The 11329-nt window shown below is 40.9% G+C and overlaps 2 protein-coding genes across 9 annotated transcripts; one reads left to right on the forward strand and one right to left on the reverse strand.

The window, feature by feature from the left end:
• Window positions 1-892: 892 nt before the first annotated feature.
• Window positions 893-4075, reverse strand: LOC112275131 (uncharacterized). 7 transcript variants are annotated; one of them, XM_090246021.1, is made up of 5 exons: window positions 3497-4075; window positions 3105-3336; window positions 2210-2300; window positions 1728-1839; window positions 893-1401 (listed from the first exon to the last, which is right to left on the reverse strand). In XM_090246021.1, the coding sequence occupies exons 2-5, from the start codon at window positions 3194-3196 to the stop codon at window positions 1277-1279; spliced, it is 420 nt and encodes a 139-aa protein (XP_090102147.1). In that variant the 5' UTR covers window positions 3197-3336; window positions 3497-4075; the 3' UTR covers window positions 893-1276. The 7 variants fall into 7 exon arrangements, with proteins under 7 accessions (XP_090102147.1, XP_090102149.1, XP_024360956.1 ...); XM_090246023.1 differs by adding an exon at window positions 2427-2961 and having other exon boundaries at window positions 3105-3890; XM_024505188.3 differs by having other exon boundaries at window positions 3105-4074.
• A 477-nt stretch (window positions 4076-4552) lies between these two features.
• LOC112275129 (uncharacterized) lies at window positions 4553-10910 on the forward strand. Of its 2 annotated transcripts, none has more exons than XM_024505185.3 (11): window positions 4553-4689; window positions 5450-5517; window positions 5713-5738; window positions 6162-6252; window positions 6737-6832; window positions 7320-7391; window positions 7726-7784; window positions 7949-8071; window positions 8208-8279; window positions 8554-8630; window positions 8904-10910. In XM_024505185.3, exons 1-10 carry the CDS (start codon window positions 4600-4602, stop codon window positions 8607-8609), a joined length of 753 nt encoding a protein of 250 aa, XP_024360953.1. In that variant the 5' UTR covers window positions 4553-4599; the 3' UTR covers window positions 8610-8630; window positions 8904-10910. The 2 variants fall into 2 exon arrangements, with proteins under 2 accessions (XP_024360953.1, XP_090102146.1); XM_090246020.1 differs by lacking the exon at window positions 4553-4689 and adding an exon at window positions 4779-4929.
• Window positions 10911-11329: the final 419 nt, after the last annotated feature.

The raw sequence follows: 11329 nt of genomic DNA on the forward strand, positions 1-11329 counted from the left end.
AAGCATGACAGCTTGCTCCCCACACACCACAATTGCAAGAAAACAAAGATTGAGATAAAATATGATTCCCATCAGAATGCATGTTTTTTTTTTTTTTTTTTTTTTTTTTTTTCATTTCAGTTATTTATCAGTTTATTTAAAATTAAATAAATAGATAGAAAAATAATTAAAAATAATAAATGTAATGGAATAATAATGTCATAAGATGTCAATGTTTCTCCAATGTATTTTGGTATGAGGCATGTCCCATGTGGGCCAGCAATTATAAGATAGGACCACCATGTGCTGTGCCACTAGATCTTTCACACTGTTCCTATGTTAAGATGTTGCTTGTATAGACGATCTCACCCATAGTTCAATCAAGCCATTTGTGTTCCACTTGAGAATCCAGTGACTTTGAACTGGGCCTCTAGTGGGTCAGGAGTATTTGGGGATCTATTGTAACTGGAAAGGAAGAGCAAGAGAGAGAGCGAGAGAGAACCTTTTACCCAGTCTCATGACAGAAAACACAAAAAAACCCCACTTGTCTGCCAGCTTTTGTGTCTCTAAAGCCACACAAGCTTTGCAAGTTATGAGTGACAGGGTTTGGAGGTCAAGTAAGTTAAGTGCAGGTGGGCAAAAGGGAGTGTTGTGTGAGTTTTGACCTGGCAGGACTTCGACATTCCTCTTTTTCAACGTGGCCTCTTGGATGCAACACTAAACTTAATCTACTTTGAGTTGCAGACAGTGCTGGAGAATCAAAACTCAACTTGATGGCAATGCAGTCAATTTAGTAGTTTTCTGACACTAATCTCATGCAATAATGTCTTAAGAAATATATAAATATATATATATATATATATAGAAGCAAGTACTGGATTAATAAACACTTGCGTGAACATACTCATATACATGAGAAATAAACAGGTATCCAGTATCTAGAATGTTATAATTCATTACAATTGTCTGGGATCAATCCTGCAGAAATTCCTGAAAGTTCATTCAAACTGGAAGGTCCAGCCCACAGTTGTGTTCAAATTGAACGTGAATCATGGCCGGCATATCCATTCAACAATCCAGATTAGCTGGAACTATTTTACTTTGACTTGGTCTGAGATATTGCACTTTTTAATAAATACCCAAAGATTACACTCGGTCTAGAAATTTATTCAATTGATCTCTTGAAATGTCAGTCATATTTCCTAATCAATGATTTAAAACATTAAAAAAGTGTTGTGTCGATGTGATTCTAGACTGGCAGATAGAATTGGTGTATGAACTTCACCAACTGCCCAGATCATGTTCCCTTGGGCTTCCATGTCCTTTTCTGTTGGAGCATCAATCTCTTCAAGTACAAATGTATCTTTTGACGTGCTCCTGATTCTCGGTTGGACAAATATGTTGCTTGGAGCTTTGGTTGTCCTTCGAGTTTTATTTACCGCAAGGATCCAGGACATGAGCAGCCAGTAACATCATGTCATTAGGTGTCAACAAAATGACAAGGTGAGTAATGCTGCTACAGAGAGTTGTGAAGCCCAGCGACTAAGAATTCACAAGCCAACTTTGCATCATGAACTATAATCATCAATTCCCTGAAAAGCACGAAAATACAATCAGACAATACCAGAGTCTGCTGTACCAACTTCATACATTCTAACCTACCTTATACTTTTAAGTAGTATCACTTTGCCAACTTAAAATGGAAACTGTGCATCAACCAACATTTTGTGGAAGTATTGAACGTATACCTTCTCCAGTCGGAGCATAATTTGCAGGCCATTTCAGATCATCCGCGAGTTCATAATATGGGTCTCCAGATCGAGTTGCGTTCTGCAGATCGTCCACACTGTTCACAGAAGCCTGCCAAAGGTGGTCATCACAGGTATTGAAGATCCATGGCAATAGCTTAGGTTTTTTAATGAAATGTTTATGAAGGTAGCCAGAAACTATCCTCTCTAAAAAGTTGTGTTTTAACACCTGGAAGAGATCCAGAATCACCTCCTGCCAACTCTAACGGAGATCGATTGTTCCAAAGACACGTTGTAAAGTCTATCAATTGCAGCCGATTCTTTCAAAGTTGAGTTTCAAGAGTAGACTGCACTTAAAAGAAAAGTTTCTCTGTATTGTGGTTGGAAATTGTCACCTGAGATCGAACAATAGAGCTGGCTCAAACTTCAGTGATCAGACTAAGCTATTGAGGTAGTCCAAGCTTGTGAGTGAGATTACTGACCAAGAAAACAGACTGAACAGAACGTTCGAAGCAGAAGAGTTCCAAACAGAGACGCTCGAGAAGCTTGACGAACATGCGGATCATAACAAATCTGCAATTTCACGAGGCTACCCTTTGGGGTTAAATGATAAGTGCAGATACCATCACGCAGCATGCGAAAATGAGAAGGGTTGAAAGGGGTTGCTGGTAGATAGTATAGACGTTCTGCAAGGATTACCAATTATTTTTTCTCTGGCACACGACGGTGTTTCCTTTCCTTCAACAGCAGATGTCAGTCGACACTTGGTCGACGCATGAAAGTCGAGAAAAACATGATTATGTACGCTTTGAAGGATTTCACACCCGAAACGGCAGAAAAATATATGAGACATGACAAGTGGAAGGCTAGTATCGGCACTCCCAACCAAGGATTCGTCTCAACTCATGTAGGCGCAATTATTCTTGGTAATTGAGGGGAATGGCTGATTTGGATTAAAATTATGCACCCTGTCGAGAGCACTACGTTCGACACAACGAATACTATGTAATCCTGTGTCATTCAAATTGATTACATGTTTCTGGGATGTGGCGGAAGATGCATTCTGACGCCTACAGACTTTGAACCGCGACACTATGAACGACTAACTGCTTCAAATTTTTTGTGGCGCAGGGATAGGCATCCAAAATCGATACAGATGCAGGACACTGAACAGTCTGCCGATACCTGCCTTTCCATAGACACGACCTCGCGCGTGAAATTGCAAGATGTCAACCTAAGAACATTAAAAAAAAAGCATAAAAATGTAAACCAAAAAGTTGTGCGAAGAGGAGTAAATTGCACAGCAACTCTAGCACTTCCCCCATGATCATCGAATTTCTAAAACTCTAATCTTTCTCCATGGCTCTTCATGCTTACCGTTGTGGAACCTGAGATGAGCATACACAAGCATAGGGGGATGCATTGGTCCTTCGTGAAGCATCACAAACGTCCTCCTCGGTGGATACCATACTGCAACTCACAATGTCCAGACGCTTGTCCCAGTGGGATTCCGGTCCTTAAAAAAAAACTCCATCAACTGATTCAGCTCCACCCCAACTCTGCCGTCCGAAGTTTGTGCCCTGAAACCTCGTCTTCAATGACACTCCCGCTGTGGTTCTCTGTTCTTAGCCTTGTAGTGTGATCAAATAACCAGAGTAGAAACTGACACGCTGTTAACGCAAACTCTCATAAAATCACAACCTCTCCTGCTCACCTACCAAAGAAGGTGTGCACAACACAGACTGACAAGCAAGAACTTGGTTCATTACCAAGAATAGTTGCACAGGAAGTCGCTAAGTTGTGTATGCCTGAAAATTGATATCACAGCTTCCGCACAAACTTCTACATGCACATCCAGACTCTTTTGTGCTTTGCCAAATGTTCCTCAAACCAGACCTCTGCATGATTACTATTCAATGTATTATCATGCATTTGGTTAAATTCGGGCACAATGTCCTGATCATAAGGCAGCAACGAGTAAAACCCCGTTCCGCATATTTATTCTTAGAGTTAGGGAAAGCAGCAACACTCACAGACCCTAATGTGAGTGGTAATTAAGGTGCTTGACACACTCAAGGTTGTAGGTCCAAACCCTTGTACAAAGTTTATGATTCTTCCTTTGCAAACTGAATATATATGTGCTGTACCGTTTTGAGATTAAGTGTCCACCTGGGTTCATCACCATCAGACTTAAGAACCACCAAATTAAACAAACCCATCAAATTGTTTTTAGTAACCAGTACGAATATTTGATCGGAATAAACATCTACAACGTATATTCCTCCCCATTGGACATCCCTATGGAAGGAGTCTTTATTGCCGAGTCTTACGGCGTTCAAAAACAAAACTAGTGCTGGTCACCAGAACCTTTTAACTTGGGTTGCTGAAAGGTGGGGAGGGTCTGCTTTCAATGTCATCAGCCATGTCACCATCTAGTCAGCATGTGTCGGAAGCACTTTTTACTCCGTCGTCCTTCAAAGAAATTCGTGCAAGAAATGTTCTATTAGCATATAACGAATTGAATGGAGGCTTCTCCTTTTTCTATGGTGTTCGTGATGTTTTCTCTATGAAAAACCTTTCTTCTGTTGTGTACATTTAGTGAATGGGGCTGGCTGTGAAGACTTCGTTGCTGGCGTGAGGAGCCGTTATGGTGTTGATCTGGTAGTGTGATGGGGTTGGGGAGAGCAGGGCAGTAGAACGAAGTGAAGCACTCTGTTTAGGGTTTTGGTTTGTGGGTTCATCTTCTGTCATGCACTTGAGAGAGCAGAGGGTAGTGTAGGTTTTGGATGGGGAAGGCGGGGGAGTAGAGAGAGGGATAGCCTACGAGATTTTGATATTGGGTAGGATCAGGAAGGCACTAGTTTTTATCACCATGTTGCCGACAGTGAATCGGGGCCGCGCCTCTAGCGGTGGCTACCGAAATAATTCTGTTCTACCTCAGTATTTGCGACGAATTGTTAAGGTACATGGTTAACTACAAGATTTCTCAAAGAAAGTGGCTTCGCACTCTGCTGATCGTGGTTGATCTCATGGATAATAAATACTGGCAAGTTAGAACTTCATGAAATTGTCGTTTCTTGGTTATGGGCAGCTTCTGGCAGGCAACATGGTTGTGTGATGTAAATTCTAGAGACAATAATTTAACATTTTGGAGTCGAGGTTAGGCCCGTTCAGATATACCAAGCGAATCATATATACAGTGGTGAGATCTTTGTATATTTCAGTTTATCCTGACTATTTAGTCCATGGTTTCAAGAGGTTGGAGTTTGAAGGTGATGTTGATGCTAGACTGTGATGGCCTATGGATGTCATTTACCATTTTGAAATTAGGAGTTTCACTTTTAGTGTGCTTAAAATGAAATCGTATGTTGAAGCCGAGTGCTTACCAAAGATTCGAGGACGATCTTCTATTGCATTGTGTAAATTTAGGTTGTCCTCTTAGGTTACCCTTGTGGACCATGGCGAATGTCATGGAATTTACTAGTTTGAGGGAATCCAGTCGCAACCTATATTTTCTAGAATATTTTTTTGCATTTGAAATACTGTTAACAAGTAAGCCAATTGATTCAGCTGAATTTGTTCAAAGGCACAACCTGAATCAGAAGACCAATTCCAAATGCGGTGAATGGTTTAGGGTTTCCTGCCTCTGTGTTTCACCGAGGGTTGAAAAGTTTCATCATCTGAAAGTGTTGGAATTGATTGGTGTTGTGAATGATTTTCAGTATCAACAAATGGACATGGAGTACACCTTCTGGCAAATGCGTCACCTTTGCACGTCACCGAAAGTTGTGTAAGTGTTTTGTAAGCTGTGGAACTTTTGGAGATGATGCACGCCTGCCCATCTTGACATGTATCTAGGGTCGTGAAGTGCCGCGTTCCTTATTCTCAAATATCTCAACATTCATGAAAGTGGCTTATTTCTAGAAAGGCAGTATATGGTATCACATTTCTGGTTTTGATGCATTGTCTGCCCCAATGTCTGCAGGTACCAACAAACAAAGTATCACAAACGTAGGTTTTCAACAACATTCTTGCTTTCTCTTGTCCTTCTATTTTGTATTTCATATGGGAATCCATGTCAAATAATGTGTTATATAATTATTGATAAGCCATGGGAGGCTTTTTGGTGTTTCGTTTTCTATAAATGAACTGATTGCAGAACCGACATTAAATATACATCTAAAATGCTTCTTTTTTTGCAGTTAGTCATGTTACAATAATTCTATTTCTGGATGCATTTCATGGAATCAATAGTGGATATATTTGCAACTTCTGATTTCAAGGGCATGAGCAGTATAAATCTTTGCTGTAGGTAACATTGATAGTAAATTATGCAGTTTTCAGTATGGCATTAGTTTCAGACCATGTGATTTCTATTCTCTGGAGGAAAACTTTGATATGGCAGTTAAAGCATACCTGTATTGTTGTTTGTAGAGACGAAAAATCAATGGGCACGAGATGATCCAGCTTTTACGGTTATATGCGGTATTTTGTTGGCAGTGGCTGTTTCATCATTTTGTGCAGCGTATGTTACTTATTCGGACTCTTGTAAATAATTCTGTTGGTCTCTCTCTCTCTCTCTCTCTCTCTCTCTCTCTCTCTCTCTCTCTCTCTCTCTCTCTCTCTCTCTCTCTCTCTCTCTCTCTCTCTCTCTCTCTCTCTCTCTCTCTCTCTCTCACTTTGTGTGTGTCTTGCAACAACAACAGCCCAAAAACAAAAAAAACAAAAATGGATAAGTTACAAAATTAGTGCCAGTGAAAACTCGTTAAGTGAGCTTGTATCTGTTCATAAGAGTAATGTCTGGGCAAGCGCCTTGAAGCGGAATGTTGGATTTATGCTAGTAAGTCGTATAATTTTCCTGATAGAAAAAGGTTCTCACTCCTAACATCTATAGGCCTTCCTAGTAGCATCTGGACAGAATTATGAATTCAATACGCTCTCCTGACTAGCTTTAATTAATTAATTAATTAATTATTTATTTATGTATTTTTATTTATTTACTTTTCCAGGTATGGGCACAGCGTAGCTCAAGCAATCTTTACTGTCGCATCTGTGGTTATCCTGCATTTTTTACTAGCTGGAATTTCCTTAGCCACTATCTGCTGGTGAGCTTTCGTTGAGTTTGTATTCAAAGTTGCAAACAAATTGGTCTTATGTTACGTGTAAGTGCCGCCATATTATGCATTGCCTAAGGAAATTGTGTATTAGAATCATGTTAACTTGCAATCATAATGTTTGTGCTGTTCTATGCTTCTACTTTTTGTTTAATCTTTATACACGAATCGCATCGGAATGAAGACAAAACAGGAATTGAGTTTATGTTGAGTTGGAGAAACCACGACATGTGCTTGCACCATATTTTGAAGAGGAAATTGAAGAAATTTTTCTTTTTCTGATTCTCGTATTTTTGTCTCGTATTTTATTGTCTCTTGAGGTCCTGTGATATCTTTAGGTAGAAGATCTGAGTCGCATCACTTTTGTCTTTGACGTGTGGTCAGAGCTGCTATTAAAGCATTTCCTTTTCCTTACGCATTATAGTTAGAGAAAAGTTGATAACTCACCAAATAATCTAGTGTTGCCTGATGCTGGCAGGTTCCTATCTAATCATTATCTTCGGGAAGAGATTGCTGCACATACACATGTAGTAGAACAACGCGTTGAATGGTATGGTACAGGGTCGTTGCCTAGAATTGGTCAAAGTTTTCAGTAAGTGATGTGTGGTGCATAACTTAATGGTGGACTTTCAATTTGCCAACTAGTTCTTGATTTGAGGGATAGATTTCTAATACAGGTCCTCACTTGTGAAGAACAGAGTAGAGAGCCTTTTTCATCGTGGCTTGTTAAGAACTTGCGTAATCCTTTAACTACGAAGTGACTCGATTTATAATGATTTCGTTTTGTTCTGGAACTCTTCGTTGTTAACGGATTAAGTGAACAGTACGAGTTTTAGCAGTAATGAACCTAACATCTTTACATGAGATATCTTTGTTTTGAACAGGTTATACGCATTTGACGTTCATTGCAATTCCTATTTTCCACTTTTTGTGATCCTTTACGGTACTGCCTTCATAACTTTCTTTTCACTCGTCAATCCGTCTTTTCGAAAGTAACATACTAGTTGAAAAGTTTGGCTCAGTTCCTTGGTAAACATACGTATGCAGTTTGGTTTGATTTTGAAGTCCGACACTTGGTCCTGATCGTTGGTTGGTCCTGTCTTGCAGTTCTGCAGTACTTCTTGTCACCTCTTCTTCTTGCACATGGATTTGTGCCGACATTATTATCGAATATGCTGTACTTTGTCGCGCTTTCCTACTACCACTATCTCAACTTCCTTGGTTATGATGGTATGTAATCTATTAAAATAATCATATCGTTCCAAAATTTTAGCGTTGCATATTTCTGTGAATCATTTCTTGCCGTAAGTATTATGGTGTATTCTAATTGGTAATTGTGTTCTTGGTTTGTTGACTCTGATTGCAGTGCTGCCCTTCCTGGAAAGAACAATCTTTTTCTTGTACCCTATTGGCATACTGGTCATCCTGTTTCCGCTCTGTGAGTAATTTGCTTCTATTCTGACAGTATTGTTCCTGGTTGCTACTGTGATTGTGGTTGATATTCTTTTTTATTTTATTAGACGTTGATGAGGTTCATAGTATTTTTGCATTTCTCGCCTCTTAACTCACTCATGGCTAATCAGTGAAGGATTGCCACGCTCATTAGGTCTACACGTTGGCTTCATATTGTCTTTATATGATGTAGTGATACGCTCGAATTTGCAAGTTGAGATTCACTAATTAAATTTTTTGTCTCTGTTCACGTATTCCAGCTCTTCTGGCGGGATTTAATCCCTGTAGATTTGCCATGAACTTGTACTTTGAATGACTTTCCACTACTCTGTCACAGGTAATTACACATTCTTAGGTGTAAAGTATTTTTATAGTAAAGTCCATAAGGGTTTAAAGATCACAACTAGCTAGTTATTAGTTCCCTGGAAAGTGTGCCTGTTTGTTTTAGCCATTTTAGCTGGTCCTGTTTTTTCATCCTAATAGATTGTAGAGCGACAGTTTGAATTCTGATAAAATTTGCATGTAACGAGTGGTTTCTGCAGCAAGTCCGATAAGACTCATTCATTTTTAGTTTCACCTTAGTAACTCCTGGATTTATATTTGCTCACAGATATGCAAGTGTTGTTTGCGTCAGCGAAAGGTTTTTTTAAACTTTGCATTGATGACGAGCATCAACATGTGTTATCATTCTTCTGTGGGAGGTATTACTAGCTGGCTTCTGGTGGACTCAAATTCTTAGCTGTGCAATCTGGCACAACAACACTGTTGCCTCCCACTAATTATCATGTAATACAAATTGCACCTTGCGCAAATCACTTGGTATATATATATTGGACTTCAAAATGCCTGAATTCCGGAAGTGCCACCGAAGAAGATACCATGTTCTGATGGCTATTAGCTGATGTTTTGATAACAAGGCTGCTGTTCCGGAGCATGTTCAGAACATCCGGGTCAGCAGAAGCAATCCTTGTTTGTTTCTGCAGACCCAAAAACGACCGCTGTCTTGGCCCATCCTCTCTCTCGCTCGGGTCAAGACCCTGGGAATGCCCTCAGGTCGTGGGCGCTCCTGGTCCCAGCGATCCCCTTGTGCGAGCTCCCGTGGACAAGCGACCCCCGCCCACGGGGCTCGAGTGAGTGGACAAAGCCTTGTTCTTTTGTCTCTGGGCAAGCGGAAGCCAGCGTATACCTTATTCTTCGCGCCGTCCCTCTCTTCCTTCCCCCCCTCGGGATTCACTGACCTTGCCAGAAATTTGATCAAGCTTTGGATGAACGATGGCTCAAAATTATTGTCTTTCTTGTGTATGCCTTTGTACCCACACCGCACACTCTCAGCGATACATAGAGTAAGCCCTGATGAAATAGAATTACTTTGCCATATATTGATAAGAAAATAAGAGAGTGATCGAGGAGCAGAAGAGCAAGTCCTATACGTGGACTGACTCTTGATTCTGCTGTAACAGCAAGGTGAACAGTAACTGGTTCCAGGTGAAACTAGTTCGAGATAAAAGCTAACTTTGTTAACACCCTCTCTTAACTCGAGCTAGTCCGTCTTGCTGGCCGAGGTTCATAAGTCTATCCGAAGTATGAATGGAGAGAGTATGCTTTCTAGTTATGTGTCTAGATTTGGTTTTCTAAAGCTCTATTAGCATTGTCCTTTCTATCGAGTGTTTGTGATGACGATCTGCCGTTATCGAGGTCGTGAGCTAGATAGTCCTCTGCGGCGTTTCCCAGTGGGGTGTCTTGATCGAGAGATTTGCAGCCAATTGTCGGTGGTGAGTGATTTTCCCTCAATGATATATTAGGCTCAAGGTGACTGGATTTGTTTCAAGAGTTTGATAATTCTTCTCTTGCAGTGGCAGTCGTTCTTGTTACGATTCTGGTTGGTGGTAATACTTTTACATCAAATTGTTGATCGTTTAGGAGCAGCAGTTGGGGACAGACTTCTGCGATCCATTGATGAACGTCGACCTTCATCAGTGAATCTGAATCAAATCTTCTTCCTCCTGTTCCTGATTGTATTGTGGAGCAATTTCTCTGGCCGAAGTTGAATTCTCCCGCTTATCCGTCTCTGTTTGGCGATTACGGAGGATTAACAGATTTTGGTAGTCATTCGTCGCTGGAACGATCGAATGGCAGGCTCTTGAGATGGTGCGGGTGGATCGTCATGGGTATCTGAAAGCTGTTGCTGATGCTGGTGCTAAAAGGGAGTCACTTACTGCTAGACTAGGGTTTGAGATAGAACATCTAGGTGTTCTGATTGCTGAAGACCTGCCTAAACTGGATTATTGCAATTCACTAGGCTCAGTGAGGTCTCCATTTAAAAACGCCGTCTTGGCGTCTAGATGTGAGATTGTCCAATGATTGTTGGCCGCCATAGAGAGCACTGTTCGAATTGAATTCCATTTTGTAACAGGGACGAAAATCTCAGAATAGTCTAAACCTACTGCTTGTTGGTATCCTTGGGCAACAAGCCTAGCTTTAAGCTTGGTGGGTTGTCTAGTTAAATTTAATTTGGTTTTGTAAACCTACTTGGCAGAGACGGGATTGGCACCATTAGGAAGATCGCCCAACTCCCAGGTCCTGTTATAATAATATACTGAGAGTCATTCCTCCTCCATCGCTGAGCGCCAGCTTGGGTGCCGTTTAGCTTCGGCATAGGAGAGTGGATTTGCGATTTCTGTGGCCAATGCGTAGAAGTTGTCGATTTCCATGATATTTACATCCTCCGAATGTTCCGTGATGTAAGTAAGGCTATTGCGTTGTCTGGATGATGGCTGGCGTGTTCGTTGTGGAAGCGTGCGGTTAATTAATGGTTCGGGGGTCATGTGATGTGGTGGCAACATAGTCGGATATAGGGCGGTCAAAAGCTCAGTGGACACGCGGTGTGGTGTTGACAGGGTCGAATATGAAGGAGTCAGTGCGATGGCAAGAGTGTTGGAACTTGAGAGGAATTATGAGGTAGAGAATCTAGATTGCGACTGTCGTTTTGCAGTGGTAACTGAGTTGGCAAGGGTGAGACGAGGTTGTCAAGTGGAG

Source organism: Physcomitrium patens, chromosome 22 (genome assembly GCF_059467195.1).
Source record: "Physcomitrium patens ecotype Gransden chromosome 22, ASM5946719v1, whole genome shotgun sequence".
NCBI lineage: Eukaryota > Viridiplantae > Streptophyta > Bryopsida > Funariales > Funariaceae > Physcomitrium > Physcomitrium patens.

Coding starts and splice junctions, on each gene's coding strand:
- LOC112275131 (XM_090246021.1), bottom strand. CDS start 3,196: ATGGTATCCACCGAGGAGGACGTTTGTGATGCTTCACGAAGGACCAAT. Junction 2,301..3,104: donor TCATCTCAGGTTCCACAACG/GTAAGCATGAAG, acceptor GTGAAATTGCAG/ATTTGTTATGATCCGCATGT. Junction 1,840..2,209: donor CTGTTCAGTCTGTTTTCTTG/GTCAGTAATCTC, acceptor CACCTTTGGCAG/GCTTCTGTGAACAGTGTGGA.
- LOC112275129 (XM_024505185.3), top strand. CDS start 4,600: ATGTTGCCGACAGTGAATCGGGGCCGCGCCTCTAGCGGTGGCTACCGA. Junction 6,833..7,319: donor TCCTTAGCCACTATCTGCTG/GTGAGCTTTCGT, acceptor TGATGCTGGCAG/GTTCCTATCTAATCATTATC. Junction 7,785..7,948: donor ACTTTTTGTGATCCTTTACG/GTACTGCCTTCA, acceptor CCTGTCTTGCAG/TTCTGCAGTACTTCTTGTCA.